Source organism: Salmo salar, chromosome ssa05 (assembly GCF_905237065.1).
Source record: "Salmo salar chromosome ssa05, Ssal_v3.1, whole genome shotgun sequence".
NCBI classification, from domain to species: domain Eukaryota; kingdom Metazoa; phylum Chordata; class Actinopteri; order Salmoniformes; family Salmonidae; genus Salmo; species Salmo salar.
This window is the reverse complement of record NC_059446.1, coordinates 35,107,002-35,127,501: the sequence shown is the minus strand read 5'-3', so window position 1 is coordinate 35,127,501 and position 20,500 is coordinate 35,107,002. Positions and strand designations below refer to the sequence as shown.

Below are 20,500 nucleotides of genomic sequence, written 5' to 3'. Positions count from 1 at the left end.
TAGTTGGAGTTTATGTCTTTAGCCTGGGTACAGAGCAGGTTATGTCTTTATCCTGGGTACAGAGCAGGTTATGTCTTTAGCCTGGGTACAGAGCAGGTTATGTCTTTAGCCTGGGTACAGAGCAGGTTATGTCTTTAGCCTGGGTACAGAGCAGGTTATGTCTTTAGCCTGGGTACAGAGCAGGTTATGTCTTTAGCCTGGGTACAGAGCAGGTTATGTCTTTAGCCTGGGTACAGAGCAGGTTATGTCTTTAGCCTGGGTACAAAGCAGGTTATGTCTTTAGCCTGGGTACAAAGCAGGTTATGTCTTTAGCCTGGGTACAGAGCAGGTTGTCTTTAGCCTGGGTACAGAGCAGGTTATGTGAGTTCTAGGAGAAGCCGGTCATGTTGGAGATGTCGTTAGATTGAGTGCCCTATATCTTCCATTAGATGTCTTCCCTGTGCTTGTGATTGTATTACGCTTATTTCACAAAATGAACAATTTTGTTTTAAATGAACATTTATTTCACCTAATTTTAATAAAGAGCCCATGTTCAACTTAATCAAAAACATGTTTACCTATTTCAAGAGGTTAAATAAAAAAATGACTATAGTGCCAAAAACAGTAACAGGGTTGACCATAACAGGGGTGACAAAAAAAACAGTAACAGTAAAAAACAGTAACAGGGTTGACCATAACAGGGGTGACAATTGAATCCCCTCATAAGAGGGGGGATGGAAGCTTGTTGTGTGCAACAGAGAGGGGCAGTTGAATGCAAGATTCACAAAAACATTTAAATAGTGAAAACATGTATAGCCTGTCTATCTATGGGTAACAGGGTTGATGTGTTACGTCCGACCCGTTCAGTTCTTCCCCACAGAACACCAGAAAATGGCCTAAAAGAGTAGAACCAGCTCACCTGGGTTTTACACTATGATTTGACTATTAGATGTTCAACGTTTCTTTCGAAAAATGATTCAAAAAGGAATAGTTTCATCCTATTAAAATGAGAGTTCAGTTCACGTAACAGGGTTGACCTTAAAATCAGGGACATGTTCTTGTTTTAGGACTTTGTACATATTTGTGTGTGTATCCATAGTGTCTTTAATCACATCTTCAGAAATGACTTTGTCAAAGCAACAAAATACCAATATTGGTGCACAGTTTCTACTTAGAATTTAAAAGGGACGTGAAAGGGACACATTCCGCGGAACAACCCATTACCGTCCCACTGACTCCCACCCCCACACCTGGCCCGCCCACGGTGGAAGGCTTGCCCAGGGAAATAAGCTCATACCTGGGTGGAAGTGGCAAAGACAGGCCCACTGTTCCGCTCCCTACTGCCACCCCAAACACTCCTCCCCACGTCTGCATACACACTCACATTCACAGTCTTATTACTCATACACAAACAAACACCCTCGCACATACAAATGCCCGTACACGCCCACACACAACATAGTGCCATCCTTCCCCGTGCCCACTGTGCGGGCACAGTACAGTCTGATCCCATTTCACTCAGGTCATTTCTGTGTCTCAGTGCCAACAGGAAATGCCATGGGACTTGTACCACTCTGTTCCTCCCCTGTAACCCACACACTCCTCCCACATACACCACTCCCCCCCTCCTCCATATCCCGCAACACCATCACGTTGTTAGCTATGATCTGACCACTAAGCCCTCAGCTAAGGCTAACATTCTGATGCCATATGTTTGGTGTGTGTTAATGTACACGTGTCCACAAAAGTATGTGGACACCGGCTCGTCGAACATCTCATTCCAAAATCATGGGCATTAATATGGAGTTGGTCTTCCCTTTGCTGCTATAACAGCCTCCACTCTTCTGTGAAGGCTTTCCACTAGATGATGGAACATTGCTGCAGGGACTTGCTTCCATTCAGACACAAGAAAATTTGTGAGGTCGGGTACTGACGTTGGGCGATTAGGCCTGGCTCCCAGTCCCAGACAGTTATACCTACTCCACCAAACTTTACAGTTGGCACTATGCATTGGGGTAGGTAGCGTTCCCCTGGCATCTGCTAAACTCAGATTCGTCTGTCGGACTGCCAGATGGTGAAGCATGATTCAGCACTCCAGAGAACACGGTTCCACTGGTCCAGAGTCCAATGGTGGCGAGCTTTACACCACTCCAGCCGACGCTTGGCATTACGCATGGTGATCTTAGGCTCGTCCATGGAAACCCATTTCATGAAGCTCCCGATGAACAGTTCTTGTGCTGATGTTGCTTCCAGAGGCAGTTTGGAACTCTGTAGTGAGTGTTGCAACTGAGGACAGACAATTTTTATGGGCTACACGCTTCAGCACTCGGCAGTCCTGTTCTGTGAGCTTGTGTGGCCTACCACTTTGCGGCTGAGCCGTTGTTGCTCCTAGACGTTTCCACTTCACAATAACAGCACTTACAGTTGACCAGGGCAGCTCTAGCAGGGCAGAAATTTGACAAACTGACTTGTTGGAAAGGTGGCATCCTACATCACTGAGCTCTTCAGCACGGGCAATTCTACTGCCAATGTTTGTCTATGGAGATTGCATGGCGGGGTGCTCGATTTTATACACCTGTCAGCAACGGGTGTGGCTGAAAAAGCTGAATCCGCTCATTTGAAGGGGTGTCCACATACTTGTGTACACTACACGTGGCTATTATTTGTTGTACATGTTAGTGTGTGGATCCATAGTGCCTCTGCATCTCTTAAGCCTAGGAGTTCACTGATAGAGAGAGGGAAGGCAGGTTCAGTAGTCAGGTTACAAAACCAGCAGATTCCATCACCTCGGGTTGTTACTATTCCTGTCTCAGCCTGGGAGAGAGAGCTGTGTGTCACACTGCCCCCTTGTGGCTGTACTGGCTACAGACTTCACCCTCGGCTCCTTGTGGCTGTACTGGCTACAGACTTCACCCTCGGCTCCTTGTGGCTGTACTGGCTACAGACTTCACCCTCGGCTCCTTGTGGCTGTACTGGCTACAGACTTCACCCTCGGCTCCTTGTGGCTGTACTGGCTACAGACTTCACCCTCGGCTCCTTGTGGCTGTACTGGCTACAGACTTCACCCTCGGCTCCTTGTGGCTGTACTGGCTACAGACTTCACCCTCGGCTCCTTGTGGCTGTACTGGCTACAGACTTCACCCTCGGCTCCTTGTGGCTGTACTGGCTACAGACTTCACCCTCGGCTCCTTGTGGCTGTACTGGCTACAGACTTCACCCTCGGCTCCTTGTGGCTGTACTGGCTACAGACTTCACCCTCGGCTCCTTGTGGCTGTACTGGCTACAGACTTCACCCTCGGCTCCTTGTGGCTGTACTGGCTACAGACTTCACCCTCGGCTCCTTGTGGCTGTACTGGCTACAGACTTCACTTTGGGCCTGATTGCGTAAGACTGCGTGGCGTATGAGTCATCTCCATTGAGCGAGGATAGAGGGGAGGTGTGTGTGTGTGTGTGCGCGTGCGTACGTGTGTGCCAAGGTGGAGGCTGGCTGGGCAGAGTGAGCAGCAGCGGAGGCGATGGACGATGGCATTAGGGCTTTCCCCTGTTTTTTTTTTGTGGACTGGAGAAGAATCACTACCCAAGCAATATGGCTTTAGTCACCCAGGGGAGAGGCTGTGGCTGTTCAGTAAGTATGCCACTGCAGACCAGGTCGCCTTGTTATGCCCCACATATTAAGGCTAATGAGTCTTAAGTGAATATTGACCCATATATTGACCCTGCCTTCCCTCATTGTTCAAGAGATCTTTTCCATTCTCTCAGTGGTTGTCACACATGAAGCCCAGGCATGTTCTGCAGCTGTGGAAAGAGAGTGCCACTGGCACTGGACCACAGTGGACCTGGGGGGATACATTCAGAAAGGTCAACTGGCTACGACCAGAGCACACTGTGGGGGAAATTAGGACATACTGGTTGAAGGAAAAGGAGAAACAGGAGATGAAGAAATCGGAGAGAAATGAGACTATATTAAGAAGGGTGACATGGTGAAATAATATGCACAAAAAGCTATGGTTAACACGTGATTTAAATGTATATCGTTTTATTTTGCATCAGCTTTCTGATACAGCTTTCTGTAATGTTACAGAACTACAAACGGTGTGTGAGTGAGTCAGAGCTTCAGCACCAGGACTAGGTAGGATTCAGGAGAGGGATTGATGCGGGAGCGACAGGGCGGATGAAGAGGTTTGATCTGAGTGGTTATTGAGTCGTGGCCCATGGATGATAAGGAAAACTGTCGTAAAGGAATGGGAATAGCATGAAAACATTGGAGTGAGAATGAGTCTGTTCAAAGGAAGGGAATGACAAGAGTCGGGATGAGAATGATTACGATACAATGATAACGTAATATGTCTTTTGGTTCTCTCTAGATCTTCAATTGGAGGGTGTTTGGTTGTTACCAACGGTTACTAGGGGAACGGGCAACATGGAGCGGTTGAGAATGATACTCTAGGAGGCAGGGAGCAAACATGTACAGTATATCAATACTACTTCGTAGTATTCATATTTATCAGTCATACGTTATTGATGCAGTATTCCTTTTTCATAAATGTATTTTTTTTTATCTCACTCTATCTTAACTTTCCCAAATGATTGGGACTTGACAGAGTTGTGTGTTACCTTTGACATCATGTTACATTATCTGACTGTTCCTGACCCCTTTCAATTCTAGATTGTTCTGTGTTTCCTATTTTTCCTCTCTTGTGTCTATACACCACCCCCCCCCCTCTGTTTCTCTCTCCTCCCTCTAGAAGGCATAAGGCCCTACGTAGATGGACAGTCGCAGGGCCGAACTGGTCTGGTAGCTCAGGAGGGGGTTGACTGACACCATCTCCAGGTCCAGTGTGTACTCCAGGGGTCCAGTCACGGCCCGGGCTAAAACCAACATGGCGCTGATGTTGTTGATTTGCTGAGGGAGACACGGAGACGATAGTGAGGTTAGTCAGAGTCAGTCACGCTACATTAGGCAGAAAAGGTTGGGGTTTATTTGACAAATTCCTTCTAGTCTAAGAAGTCAAGAAACTTATCTAAGTATTGTTATGATGCAAGGTCTCAAAACTGCAATACAATACGTTTCTAGACCTCCAACTGTCATCATAAATTCCCTAGTCTATCATCATATATTCACAAAGCGGATGGGAGGGTGACTCAGGCTGGCGCTATACAAGGGTTGTTACGCTATAGCTGCGCTCACTCTGATGTAGAAGTCTCCGTTGTCGTCTCCAGAGCGGATGCGGAAGGTGTTGTAGGCTCCTGGGTAGACGCTGGTGGCCTGGATCTGGAAAATGTCTGAGGGGGCGGAGCGCTCCGACGTGATGCTCATGTAGCGGTGGACGATAGAGAAGGGTAGGTCTCGACAGGCTGGCTTGGTCGCAGGACAAACACAACGACTAGACACACAGGAGAGAAAAGTAGCAGTTTTTTAGTCCTCTGGAGAGAGACTGTATGTGAGTTGTGTCGTAGTGGGAGTCGCTTCCTGAAATTTGACCTCGTGAACTAGACGGCTTAATGATTCACTTTTGATTCTGTTTAAATTAAAACTGAATATTTGTTCATCAATGTTTTATATTTAGTGATGAATATGTCCCCTGAAATGCTCATGCCTCTAGATAAAATGTTCAAAAGAGTAGTTCATAACTCAACCACTAGAGGGGTATATTGCGATACAGAAGGAGCACTGGTGAACTATCCTCAAACCAAGACGGATTACATACAACTGTATTTGAACAGTGGCCATTTCCCCAAGTCATTTTCTGAAACCTTTTCATACAGCCAAAACAAGTAGAGGGAAATAAACCACTGTCCACACCTGTTATCAATTTAACACCCGTTCAACTGAAAAGGGCACAGAATTGGACAGAAATCTGGAAAAAGTAATTGGAGCAATCTTAGAAATAATGTGATCTGTGTTCCATACAGAGTGAGGCTGATGATATGGACAGAGGTTGATAATGGGGGGAAAGATGTTTGAGTGTGTGTGTGTGTGTGTGTGTGTGTGTGTGTGTGTGTGTGTGTGTGTGTGTGTGTGTGTGTGTGTGTGTGTGTGTGTGTGTGTGTGTGTGTGTGTGTGTGTGTGTGTGTGTGTGTGCGCGCGTGTTTTAACAAATGTTCACTCACTTGTCAGTTATTTGGATGTAAGGGTCCTGACAGAGGTTGGTGTCCACACACTGACTGGCACCGTGGATATTCACACAGGTCTGTCCTTCAGTACACTGGTGCTCTCCGGTCTCACACTCATTTATATCTGGGGAGGAGAGGGATGGAGAAAAGCTTTGGGAAAGGGAAGGGTCGAATACAATAGGACAGAATCGAAACGAATAGAATCAAATTGTCCACTAACGAGGACGACGGAAGAACACAGGTACAATTAGCTGACATTGAAGTGAAAGACGGGCAAAAGAACAACAGATGGAGAGAGTGCTTACCCTGGCATAGTCGGGTGCCCAGCAGCTGGTAGCCTTCTGGGCACTGACAGGAGAACTTCCCGGGTTCATTGACACACTGGAACTGGCACAGGTAACTGGAGTAGCTGCACTCGTCTATGTCTGCAGAACGCAGGAGGGAGAGAAGGGGGAAGAGCGTTTCAGATCATAACCCAGCTGTTTTAACCAAGAAAACAGACAGAGAGCTTTTAAATAATGCAAGAAAGAAAGAGATGGAGTCTCTTTTCAGATCGTAGCACTGCTATTTTAATGGCATTATAGAGACAGACAGACAGGCAGACAGATCCTCTCACCATTGCAGGCGAAGCCGTCAGGCCCCAACTCGTAGCCCAGGTCACAGCGACAGAGGAAGGTACCGTAGGTGTTATAACACCGCTGCTGACAGGGGGCGCCCATGTCACACTCATTCACATCTGGAAGGAGGAGGAAAGGGAGAAGTCTATCAGTATATCTACGTTCTAACATCAGTCTGGATCGTGTGGGACTCTGTGTGTGCTTTTGGCTGGTTGTGGCTATTAGTTTAACCATGACTCTGTGTGTATACAGTATGCGGTATTGCGTGTGTGTGTCTGACCATGCCTTACCAATACAGGAGCGGTTGTTGCCGGCCAGCTGGAAGCCTGGTTCACACTGACAGGAGAAGGAGCCTGGGACGTTGACGCAGCGATGCTGACAGTACCTGTACCTGCACTCATCAATGTCTAACAACACAGATGGAAGGAGAGCATTCGGAAACAGTTCCGGAGAGCAAGAGGAGATTGCTTTGACCAACCAGGTTGTTATGGTAAAGGAGAATTTGATCCAAGGACTTGCCTGGTTAAATAGAGGTCAAATAACATGCTACAATGACTAAGCTGAACCACAACAATGCAGTGAGACCACAAACAGTGAGTTGGTTTGACTCAGGCCAGGGGGAAGGCTGGTTAGAGAGAGTCCTATGGAGAGTACTATACATCCTTAGAAAGAATGATGCTATCTACAACCTAACAGAGTACTATACATCCTTAGAAAGAATGATGCTATCTACAACCTAACAGAGTACTATACATCCTTAGAAAGAATGATGCTATCTACAACCTAACAGAGTACTATACATCCTTAGAAAGAATGATGCTATCTACAACCTAACAGAGTACTATACATCCTTAGAAAGAATGATGCTATCTACAACCTAACAGAGTACTATACATCCTTAGAAAGAATGATGCTATCTACAACCTAACAGGGTTCTTTGGTTGTCCCCATAGGATAACCCTTTGAAGAACCCTTTCTGGTTCCAGGTAGAACCATATCCCCAGAGGGTTCTACATGGAACCCAAAATAGTTCCTAAGGACCCTTTTAGAACCCTTTTTAAGAGTGTAGTGTGACTTACCAATGCACTCGGTGCCAACCTTGCGGTAACCATCAGGACACTGGCAGGTGAAGGCTCCAGGTGTGTTGATGCACTGCTGGCTGGGCTGGCAGTCGTGTTCATCTCTCTCACACTCATTCACGTCTGCGTGTGTGATATGGCAATGAAACACACTGTTTTCTAAGTAACATGGTAAGTGAATATATTTGATGAGCCAACAGCTGAGAATTCCCCACATTGCTGAATCCCTATTCCTGTCTCATGCATTCCCCGTCAACAATAACACCTACCGCCCCGAACCCAAAGGACAACAGGACAAGCAGCTCTTTCACAACTCTCCGGCCCATAAAACTAAGAGCAGCTGTCCTCGTGAAATCTCCACATTCCAGTACCAGCTATCCACGTACACACACACACACACACACTATCCCTCCCCTGTCTCACCCACACAGCTGTCTCCCTGGGGTTCGTAGCCCAGAGGACAGGGGTTGAAGGGCTCTCTGGCAGTGCTCTCCAGGTTGGTCCCAGGCTGGCTGGGGGGGTCTTGGGCTGGGATGACTGAGGCAGAGCGGGGGAGGCACAGGTAGCCCCCGTAGTGGTTGAAGCACTTCATCTCACCCTTACAGGCCTCCGGAATGGTCTCACACTCATTTATGTCTGACGGGAGAGAGGGAGAGACCGCAAGAGGCTGAAGGAAAAGGACTGAAAGACAGGAGTGGTTTGACGTTGTAATGCTCTCACTCAGGACACGGACATGGGGACATGGGGATAAGCGAGAGCCTTTACCTTTGCAGTGCTGAGTCTGGGAGTCCCATTGATACCCATCTGTGCATTCCTACAGATAGCAGGAGAGAGAGTCTCATGTACTGTATCATCCAAATAACCTTTCATGTACAGCTATTATATGCACTTTAAATCATGGCTGTCCACTGTCACACCAATAGGATGAGAGGGAGGAGGAGATGGTGACACACAGTCATGAGCACAGAGAACAGGTCAGCGGAGGACAACAGAAAAGAGAAGAGCAGCTGCAATAGAAAAAAGGGGTCAAATCATCAGTCTGGTACATGGTGGGAGGGGGATGAAAAGATGGAAAGGTAGGAGAGAGGGAGTGAGAGAGCGAGAGTCCTGGTTGGCGCGCCGAAACACCCATCCTTACCGTGTAGGTGTCACTTTCTGTAGGTGGCTGTGAAATAGCACTGCGGAGGATCACAGACACACACAGGATGGACACACACACGCCCCGCATGCTCACGTACTGACTGGCAGATAGAACAGGATCACTCGCGTTAACACACAACACACACTGGCACAGCCGGCGGGTCACACAGGTAACGGCGCCTCAGGTCAGGATGAAACGAGCTTCCGACTTGTTGTGGTGCTCAGAGCAGCTCAGTGGTATCTGTAGAGAGGGAAAGGGGAGAGAAAGAGAGAGAGCGAGACAGAAAGCGAGACAGAAAAGGGGAGAGAGAGAGAGGGAGAGAAAGGGAGAAAGAGAGAGGGGGAGAGAGAGAGAGGTGGAGAGGGAAAGAGCGAGAGAAAGAGAGAGAGGGAGAGAGAAAGAGAGAGAGGGAGAGAGAAAGAGAGGGGGATAGTTAGATACTCTGGACACTCATTAACCTGGGTTGAGAGCACTTCAGAAAGAGAGAGAGAGTGATAGACTCAACAACCTGAGTGGTAAATCATCCACCTCATAAACTTCTCATACCACTGAGCTGTGTGTTGACATATTTTCTAAAGCCAGGCTCAGACACAGAGCAGAAGTCAAACAAGTGACATTATTTGCTAATCGAACATCTTTCCCCCTGAATCCCCGCCAGTATTATGGAGAGGAAGTACGTCTCCCCCTGCTGGTGAAAGATAAATATAAGTATGTAGTCCATCCATCAGCTAAAAATAAAGAAAAGTCAACAGCAAGGAAATGCTTTCATTACAGCTCTCCACACACAGCCATCTATTTCCCCAGACAGCCCCACTGTAACTGGGACTAGGAATATACACACACACACACACACACACACACACACACACACACACACACACACACACACACACACACACACACACACACACACACACACACACACACACACACACACACACACACACACACACACACACACACACACACACACGAGAAGGCTGGGTATTCACATTGAAAACTTGTGGAGGCTGAACCTACAGTATTCCAGAGTGGGCCACTAAACACAGTAAACCAGTAAGAGGTCCTAAATCTCAGGGTATTATCTGTCAATTTCAAGACATTACTTTCTGTTTTCCCAGACGCCGCAGCCTCTCAGACAGGTTTCTGCTCTGTTCATCCATCTACATCACTGTTACTAGTACCACATAATCCATTGTTGTCTTTATCTGAGCCTGGCATCATTCATCATCATGGCTAGTGTGTTAATCACTGAAGTACTGCATATGGAGGTGGAGAAGTATACAGACAGGGCTTTGCTGCCCATTTCAGGAGAACCCAACCATCCTCCATGTAATGTTCTTGGCAAGAGGAAGCACAGCTGTTTAAGTAGAACATGTACCTAGACAAATAAATCCTCAATTCCAGCTCCCCATTTCTGAGTAACCGTTGTTCGTGCAAAACCGGCAGCAGAGGCTCCAGACAGAATAGATGAAGAGGAAAGTTATAATCACTGCTTTCGTTATGCATGTACACACACACGCACACAATCACACACATTTGAAATACTTTATTGAATCCACCAATCACATTACATCACAAAGGACTCAACCATTTCAAGAGTCACTCACGTGAACAAAAAGAGCTTCTCCTACACACAGCCAGGCGGGCCATAACTGCCGTAACAGAGAAGTACCTAGCCACATCTACTGTACATGCACACACCTACACACACACACACACACACACACACGAACCTCAAAGGTCATGCCGAGTGTGTTGGGTGTTATGCTAATTAACAAAAAAGAAGCCACAGAGTGACGCGCGTGCCACACATAAATACTGTCTTACATCACACTCCAAATGTAGCCTTACCTTCGCTCTGAAGCACCAAAACCAACAGCAAATGTTCCACTAAGTTCCCAGGACAAGTACCCACACAGTACACACAATGCACTTGTCACACAACTTCACAATCTTTCATACACTCACAAAAGTCTTATAGTGGGCCTTGCGTCATATCATCTTCAATAGGTCTGCATCATAAGCAGGAGGACACTTATATACAACTCCGATATGAGGACACGTCAGAATCCTTGTGTAGATACTGTGGTACTCTTACAACCAGGGCGGGGGGATCTGACCTAAAACCACCAAAAAACTAAAACTGTCTGCCAGAGTCCACTCAGTCACCCAGGACTGTGGGCAGCAGGGAGACGTGGGTAGGTACTGCCCCGCCACCGCTGACCAGTGAGCACCAAGTGGTGTTTGGACCTCTGGAATGCCCGTGGCAAGGATGTGGGCTGCAGTTCCCAGTAGGGATACCCTACCATCAGTGTTTCCCAGAGTATCAGGTTCTGGGAAAGCCCCCCATGGTTCATGTAGGACAGCTGCTGCCAACCCTACAGCCTCTGGTCTCTGACTGGGCGGATGGTTCGTCACTCTGACAGCCCTCCACAGGTCAACCACTGGTCTGTTAATTGTTTGTGGTTCTGGTTATGACAAGCGTTGTTGAAGAAATATATGATTTCCTTGACTGTCATCGAAATGGAATTACAGTTGCATGACTAAATGAAAATGGGTAGTGTGACAAACTTGCCATTTAACAGAAGTGTAGAATCACGTAGTTTACCATTTTTCACAGAAATATATATACAGTTGAAGTCGGAAGTTTACATACACCTTAGCCAAATACATTTAAACTCAGTTTTTCACAATTCCTGATATTTAATCCGAGTAAAAATTCACTGTCTTAGGTCAGTTAGGATCACCACTTTACTTTAAGAATGTGAAATGTCAGAATAATAGTAGATAGAAGGATTTATTTCAGCTTTTATTTTTTTCATCACATTCCCAGTGGGTCAGAAGTTTACATACACTCAATTAGTATTTGTTAGCATTGCCTTTAAATTGTTTAACTTCGGTCAAACGTTCCGGGTAGTCTTCCACAGCTTCCCACAATAAGTTGGGTGAATTTTGGCCCATTCCTCCTGACAGAGCTGGTGTAACCGAGTCAGGTTTGTAGGCCTCCTTGCTCGCACACACTTTTTCAGTTCTGCCCACACATTTTTTATATGATTAAGGTCAGGGCTTTGTGATGGCCACTCAAATACCGTGGCTTTGTTGTCCTTAAGCCATTTTGCCACAACTTTGGAAGTATGCTTGATCATTGTCCATTTGGAAGACCCATTTGCAACCAAGCTTTAACTTCCTGACTGATGTCTTGAGATATATATATATATATATATACACATACTTTTCCCTCCTCATGATGCCATCTATTTTGTGAAGTGCACCAGTCCCTCCTGCAGCAAAGCACCCCCTCAACATGATGCTGCCACCCCCGTGCTTCACGGTTGGGATGGTGTTCTTCGGCTTGCAAGCCTCCCCCTTTTTCCTCCAAACATAACGATGGTCATTATGGCCAAATAGTTATATTTTTGTTTCATCAGACCAGAGTACATTTCTCCATAAAGTACAATCTTTGTTCCCATGAGCAGTTGCAAACCATAGTCTGGCTTTTTTATGGCGGTTTTGGAGCGGTGGCTTCTTCCTTGCTGAGCGGCCTTTCAGGTTATGTCGATATAGGACTTGTTTTAGTGTGGATATAGATACTTTGTACCTGTTTCGTCCAGCATCTTCACAAGGTCCTTTGCTGTTGTTATGGGATTGATTTGCACTTTTCACACCACAGTACGTTTATCTCTAGGAGACAGAATGCGTCTCCTTCCTGAGCGGCATGAGGGCTGCGTGGTCCCATGGTATTTATACTTACGTATTATTGTTTGTACAGATGAACGTGGTACCTTCAGGCGTTTGGAAATTGCTCCAAGGGATGAACCAAACTTGTGGAGGTCTACAAATTCTTTTCTGAGGTCTTGGCTGATTTATTTTGATTTTCCCATGATGTCAAGCAAAGAGGCACTGAGTTTGAAGGCAGGCCTGGAAATACATCCACTGTTACACCTTCAATTAACTCAAATGATGTCAATTAGCCTATCAGAAGCTTCTAAAGCCATGACATAATTTTCTGGAATTTTCCAAGCTGTTAAAATGCACAATCAACTTAGTGTTTGTAAACTTCTGATCCACTGGAATTGTGATACAATTTCTTTGATTTTTAATGAGGACCGCCACAGGAAAGGAAGACCCGGAGTTACCTCTGCTGCAGAGGACAAGTTCATTAGAGTTACCAGCCTCAGAAATTGCAGCCCAAATAAATGTTAAGAAGAGACTTGCTTAGGGCCAAGAAACACGAGCAATGGACATTAGACCGGTGGAAATCTGTCCTTTGGTCTGATGGGTCCAAATTTGAGAATTTTGGTTCCAACCGCCGGGTTTTTGTGAGACGCAGAGTGGGTGAACGGATGATCTCCACGTGTGTAGTTCCCACCGTGAAGCATGGAGGAGGCGGTGTGATGTGCTTTGCTGGTCACACTGTCATTGATTTATTTAGAATTCAAGGCACAATTAACCAGCATGGCTAGCAATACGCCATCCAATCTGGTTTGCGCTTAGTGGGACTATCATTTGTTTTTCAACAGGACAATGACCCAACATACCTCCAGGCTGTGTAAGGGCTATTTGGCCAAGAAGGAGATGGATTGCTGCATCAGATGACCTGGCCTCCACAATTATCCGACCTCAACCTAGTTGAGATGGTTTGAGATGAGTTGGACTGCAGAGTGAAGGAAAAGCAGCCAACAAGTGCTCAGCATATGTGCGAACTCCTTCAACACTGTTGGAAAAGCATTCCAAGTGAACCTGGTTGAGAAAATGGCAAGAGTGTACAAAGCTGTCATCAAGGCAAAGGATGGCTACTTTGATGAATCTATAATATAAAACATATTAAAAATATAACACTTTTTGGTTACTACATGATTCCATATGTGTTATTTCATAGTTTTAATGTCTTCACTATTATTCCACAATGTAGAAAATAGTAAAAATAAAGAAAAACCCTTGAATGAGTAGGTGTGTCCAAACCTTTGACTGGTACTGTGTATACACTACCGTTCAAAAGTTTGGGGTCACTTAGAAATGTCCTTGTTTTTGAAAGAAGAGCACATTTTTTGTCCATTAAAATAACATAAAATTGATCAGAAATACAATGTAGACATTGTTAATGTTGTAAATGACTATTGTAGCTGGAAACAGCAGATTTTTTATGAAATATCTACATAGGCATACAGAGGCCCATTATCAGCAACCATCACTCCTGTGTTCCAATGGCACGCTGTGTTAACTAATCCAAGTTTATCATTTTAAAAGGCTAATTGATCATTAGAAAACCATTTTGCAATTATGTTAGCACAGCTGGAAACTGTTGTTCTGAATAAAGAAGCAATAAAACTGTCCTTCTTTAGACTAGTTGAGTATCTGGAGCATCAGCATTTGTGGGTTTGATTCCAGGCTCAAAATGGCCAGAAACAAAGATCTTTCTTCTGAAACTCATCAGTCTATTCTTGTTCTGAGAAATGAAGGCTATTCCATGCGAGAAATTGCCAAGAAACTGAAGATCTCGTACAACGCTGTGTACTATTCCCTTCACAGAACAGCGCAAACTGGCTCTAACCAGAATAGAAAGATGAGTGTGAGGCCCCGGTGCACAACTGAGCAAGAGGACAAGTACATTAGAATGTTTCATTTGAGAAACAGACGCCTCAGAAGTCTTCAACTGGCAGCTTCATTAAATAGTACCCGCAAAACACCAGTCTCAATGTCAACATTGAAGAGGCGACTCCGGGATGCTGGCCTTCTAGGCAGAGTAGCAAAGAAAAAGACAAATCTCAAACTGGCCAATAAAAAGACAATATTAAGATGGGCAAAAGAACACAGACACTGGACAGAGGAACTCTGCCTAGAAGGCTAGCATCCCGGAGGAGTCGCCTCTTCACTGTTGAAGTTGAGACTGGTGTTTTGCGTGATTTGCAGATTGGCCTTGCCAATCGGGTGATTGTGGAGGCCAGGTCATCTGACGCAGCACTCCAACACTCTCCTTCTTGGTCAAATAGCCTGTACACAGCCTGGAGGTGTGTTGGATCATTGTCCTGTTGAAAAACAAATGATAGTCCCACTAAGCACAAACCAGATGGGATGGCGCATCGCTGCATAATGATGTGGTAGCTATGCAAGTTAAGTGTGCCTTGCATTCTAAATAAATCACAGACAGTGTCACCAGCAAAACACCCCAACACCTCATCCTCCATGCTTCACGGTGGGAACCACACATGCGGAGATCATCCGTTCACCTACTATGCGTCTCACAAAGACACGGCAGTTGGAACCAAAGGACAGATTTCCACTGGTCTAATGTCCAATGCTCGCGTTTCTTGGCCCAAGCAAGTCTCTTCTTCTTATTGGTGTCCTTTAGTATTGGTTTCTTTGCAGCAATTCAACCATGAAGGCTTGATTCACCCAGTCTCCTCTGAACAGTTGATGTTGCGATGTGTCTGTTACTTGAACTCTGTGAAGCATTTATTTTGGCTGTAATTTCTGAGACTGGTAACTCTAATGAACTTGTCCTCTGCAGCAGAAGTAACTCTGAGTCTTCCTTTCCTGTGGTGGTCCTCATGAGAAACAGTTTCATCATAGCGCTTGGTGGTTTTTGCGACTGCACTTGAAGAAACTTTCAAAGTTCTTGACATTTTCTGCATTGACTGACCTTAATGTCTTAAAATCGTTTCTCTTTGCTTATTTGAGCCATAAAATGGACTTGGTCTTTTACCAAATAGGGCTATCTTCTGTATACCACCCCTAAATTGTCACAACACAACTGATTGGCTCAAATCAATCAATCAATCAAATTCATTTATAAAGCCCTTATTACGTCAGCTGATGTCACAAAGTGCTGTACAGAAACCCAGCCTAAAACCCCAAACAGCAAGCAATGCAGGTGTAGAAGCATTAACCTCTACCGGATCGGTGTCCCCCTGCGGGATGGTTGAGCTAACGTAGGCTAATGTGATTAGCATGAGGTTGTAAGTAACAAGAACATTTCCCAGGACATAGACAAATCTGATATGGGCAGAAAGCTTAAATTATTGTTAATCTAACTGCACTGTCCAATTTACAGCAGCTATACCATGCTATTGTTTGAGGAGAGTGCACAGTTATGAACATCAAAATGTCTCAATAAACCAATTAGGCACATTTGGGCAAACTTGATACAACATTTTGAACAGAAATACAATGGTTCATCGAATCAGTCTAAAACTTTGCACATACACTGCTCCCATCTAGTGGCCAAAATCGACATTGCGGCCAACCTGAAATAGTACATTGTGACCTTTCTCTTTCATTTCAAAGATAATGGAACAAAAAAATTAACAAAGAAACACGTTTTTTTCTTTGTTTTATCTTTTACCAGATCTAATGTGTCATATTATCCAACATTAGTTTCACATTTCCACAAACTTCAAAGTGTTTCCTTTCAAATGGTATCAAGAATATGCATATCCTTGATTCAGGTCCTGAGCTACAGGCAGTTCGATTTGGGTATGTAATTTTAAGCGAAAATTGAAAAAAAGGGTCTGATCATTACAAAGGAAAGAAATTCCAAAACGTAACTTTTCACAGGGCACACCTGTTAATTGAAATGCATGAAGCTGGTTGAGAAAATGCCAAGAGTGTGCAAAGCTGTCATCAAGGCAAAGGGTGGCTACTTTGTAGAACCTCAAATATTTTTGGGTTACTACATGATTCCATGTGTGTTATTTCATAGTTTTGATGTCTTCACTGTTATTCTACAATGTAGAAAATAGTAAAAAAACAAAACAAAGAAAAACCCTTGAATGAATAGGTGTGTCCAAACCTTTGACTGGTACTGTATATATCTATACACAGTGGCTTCGGAAAGTATTCAGACCCCTTTACTTTTTCCACATTTTGTTAGGTTACAGCCTTATTCTAAAATCGATTAACTGGTTTATTTTCCCTCATCAATCTACACAAAATACCCCATAATGACAAAGCAAAAACAGGTTTTTAGAAATGTTGGCTAATTTATTATAAATAAAAAAACTTAAATATTACATTTACATAAGTATTCGGACCCTTTAGTCAGTACTTTGTTGAAGCATCTTTGGCAGTAATTACAGCCTCGAGTCTTCTTGGGTATGACGCTACAAGCTTGGCACACCTGTATTTGGGGAGTTTCTCCCATTCTTCTCTACAGATCCTCTCAAGCTCTGTCAGGTTGGATGGGGAGCATTGTTGCACAGCTATTTTCAGGTCTCTCCAGAGATGTTCAATCAGGTTTAACTCCGGGCTCTGGCTGGGCCACTCAAGGACATTCAGAGACGGGTTCCGAACCCACTCCTGCGTTGTTTTGGCTGTGTGCTTAGGGTTGTTGTCCTGTTGTAGGTGAACCTTCACCCCAGTCTGAGGTCCTGAGCGCTCTGGAGCAGGTTTTCATCAAGGATCTCTCTGTACTTTGCGCCTTCCACTGTCCATTGCACCTGCCACTGAAAAACATCCCCACAGCATGATTCTTCAACCACCATGCTCCACCGTAGGGATGGTGCCAGGTTCCTCCAGACGTTGCGCTTGGCATTCAGGCCAAATAGTTCAATCTTGGTTTCATCAGACTAGAGAATGTTGTTTCTCATAGTCTGAGAGTCTTTATTTGCCTTTTGGCAAACTCCAAGCAGGCTGTCATGTGCCTTTTACTAGGAGTGGCTTCCGTCTGGCCACTCTATCATAAAGGCCTAATTAGTTCAGTGCTGCAGAGATGGTTGTCCTTCTAGAAGGTTATCCCATCTGCACAGAGGAACTCTAGAGCTTTGTCAGAGTGACCATCGGGTTCTTGGCACCTCCCTGACCAAGGCCCTTCTCCCCCGATTGCTCAGTTTGGCCGGGTGGCCAGCTCTAGGAAGAGTCTTGGTGGTTCCAAACTTCTTCCATTTAAGAATGACGGAGGCCACTGTGTTCTTGGGGACCTTCAATGCTGCAGACATTTCTTGGTACCCTTCACCAGATCTGTGCCTCGACACAATCCTGTTTCGGAGCTCTACGGACAATTCCTTCGACCTCAAGGCTTGGTTTATGCTCTGACATGCACTGTCAACTGTGGGACCTTATATAGACAGATGTGTGCCTTTCCAAATCATGTCAAATTAATTGAATTTACCACAGGTTGACTACAATCAAGTTGTAGAAACATCAATTTCGAGTCTCATAGCAAAGGGTCTGAATTCTTATGTAAATAAGATATTTCTGTTTAAACCTGTTTTCGCTTTGTCATTATGAGTTATTGTGTGTAGCTTGCTGAGGATTTTTTGGTATTTAATACATTTTAGAATAAGACAGTAATGTAAAAAATGTGTGGAAAAAGTCAAGGGGTCTGGAAACTTTCAGAAGGCACTGTATACGGCCTTGTCTTTACTTGGTTAGAACAGGGAATTCAGCTACTCTTGGGGGACAATGTGATGTCTTTAATTGGCCCAGGTGCTTACTTATGTTACTGGCATCAGTAGTATGTTAACTCGTGCAACAGGAAGCATCACTCTCCCTGAATCCACACCATCAGCAGAATGACTAAGCAAAATATCCGCAGGGTCAAAAAGAAATGACCTCATGGGGACTAGGCAAAGCACACAGCGAGACCACACACACAGTTATACACACATACAACTACATTTACACACACACACCGGTGGGAGAGCCAACCAGAGATGGTCCTGTCTTGAGATGTGCATACTGTACATAGCCAGCTTTGTTCCGTTCTGCTCAGTAGCACATGGATCTGCTCTCTCTCTAACATGGTGGCCCGGTGGGCTCAAGTTGTGCTCTGCTCCCCTCGCTGCACTGAACCTGCCACCCAAAGGCCAGAACTTCTTACATGTGATACCACTGAACTCCTGTGACAGGAGATTTCTCTCACATTGTCGGACATTAGCTCTGCAGAAAAACACATAACAGTTCCCCATGGAGTTAGCCTGTTGGAGTTAGCCAGTTCCCCATGGAGTTAGCCTGTTGGAGTTAGCCAGTTCCCCATGGAGTTAGCCTGTTGGAGTTAGCCAGTTCCCCATGGAATTAGCCTGTTGGAGTTAGCCAGTTCCCCATGGAGTTAGCCTGTTGGAGTTAGCCAGTTCCCCATGGAGTTAGCCTGTTGGAGTTAGCCAGTTCCCCATGGAGTTAGCCTGTTGGAGTTAGCCAGTTCCCCATGGAGTTAGCCTGTTGGAGTTAGCCAGTTCCCCATGGAGTTAGCCTGTTGGGTCATTAGCACAGGGCTGCAGTCTGCTGGTGAGTACATTGCTGTAGCAAATGGATGAGGTGAGGCGTGCCGAGGGCAGGAGACAATGGACACAGGGAGGGTCAAAGGGGGTAGTTTGGTCCTCTGGGGTGCAACTCTCTGACCCTCCTTGGCATGCTTCTGCGCTTTCCCCTGAATCACTGTAGTCATTCCAGCCTTATGTAGGCCTATGAACGGATCATTCTTTCTGTCAAATGTTAGTTATTAAGAGTATATAAACACAGCGATAAAATGGGGCCCTACTCTGCACAGAAGTGGTACGTATGTAACGGAATGGGAAGGCAGTATCCTGCACTGTGATGGTGTGTGTATATAGGAGTGAGGGTGTATACAGGGTGTGTTTAGTGCACCTGTCTCTCTAGTTTGATGTGGATGTCTTGGTGTGACCATATGGTTAAAGAAGGCCTGGCTGCTCTTCCTCACACTAAAGCAAGACTTTCCGACAAACAAATCTTGAACTTAAGGTTCTCTCTTAACTGACCATGTGTCTGGCAGGATTTGTCATGCAAAAGGTCCGCAGGGGATATTAATAGACTTTGCGATTGTGACATGAAATAGTTGTGAAATAGTAGTTGGATCTGTAGGAGAGTTTTGTAATACATTTCCATTTACAAATACACCTACTATCTTACACATGCTCTCTCTCCCTCCCTCCCTCCCACTCCCTCTCTAACACACACACACAAGCGCAGGGCCTTGCCACCTCAGCTCTTGTAAGGATTCAACTGCAGCTGTGGAGGTTGAGAGGAGAGAATGGTTTAACTGTGACGTGTCCACCCCCTCCAGGAGCAAACAGAGGGTAAGAGGCATTACACACTTTTTTTCCTTTTCTTTGTGACACACACACTTGGTTACTCACTCGCAAACACTCTCGTAGACACACACAACCCCCCCCCCCCCCCCCCTCGCTCTTTCAAACCTGCACACACTGTCATTGTAAAACATGGTGAACTCACAGACAAGTCTTCTTTCCTGTGTGAAATCTTCTTCTTCTTCTTGCTATCTTCAGGTCCCTAGTTTGTGTCCCTGTTGCTCTGTGGTCGATGTGCTGTTCTAGTCTGCTGGCGGTAGTAGTCCCTGGTGTGTTGTGAGCGTGGAGAGCTGAAGTGGTCCTTCTGTCTGTCCTGCTCCTGCCTCGATGGCCCTGAGAGTGAGTGGGGAGATCGACAGCTGGAGCAGCTGAATGCATGCAGGGGAGGGAGAGAGAAAAAGAGAGAGGGAGAGAGGAGAGAAGGACAGCCCATTTCTACCCCCACTCTGGCCCCCTGCACTGCCATCCTCCACCCTCCCACCGACCCCCCTCCCTGACCCCCCAGGATGCAAATTCCTGGTCTGC

At 45.5% G+C, this 20,500-nt stretch overlaps 1 protein-coding gene across 1 annotated transcript; it reads right to left on the bottom strand.

Annotated features, from left to right (window-relative positions):
* Positions 1 to 3,987: 3,987 nt before the first annotated feature.
* On the bottom strand, positions 3,988 to 20,388 carry LOC106604716 (EGF-containing fibulin-like extracellular matrix protein 2). Its single transcript, XM_014199656.2, has 11 exons — positions 20,121 to 20,388; positions 8,928 to 9,170; positions 8,555 to 8,603; positions 8,213 to 8,425; positions 7,790 to 7,912; positions 7,001 to 7,117; positions 6,710 to 6,829; positions 6,399 to 6,518; positions 6,091 to 6,217; positions 5,168 to 5,363; positions 3,988 to 4,882 (listed from the first exon to the last, which is right to left on the bottom strand). Exons 2-11 carry the CDS (start codon positions 9,015 to 9,017, stop codon positions 4,721 to 4,723), a joined length of 1,317 nt encoding a protein of 438 aa, XP_014055131.2. The 5' UTR covers positions 9,018 to 9,170; positions 20,121 to 20,388; the 3' UTR covers positions 3,988 to 4,720.
* Between the last annotated feature and the right edge of the window lie 112 nt (positions 20,389 to 20,500).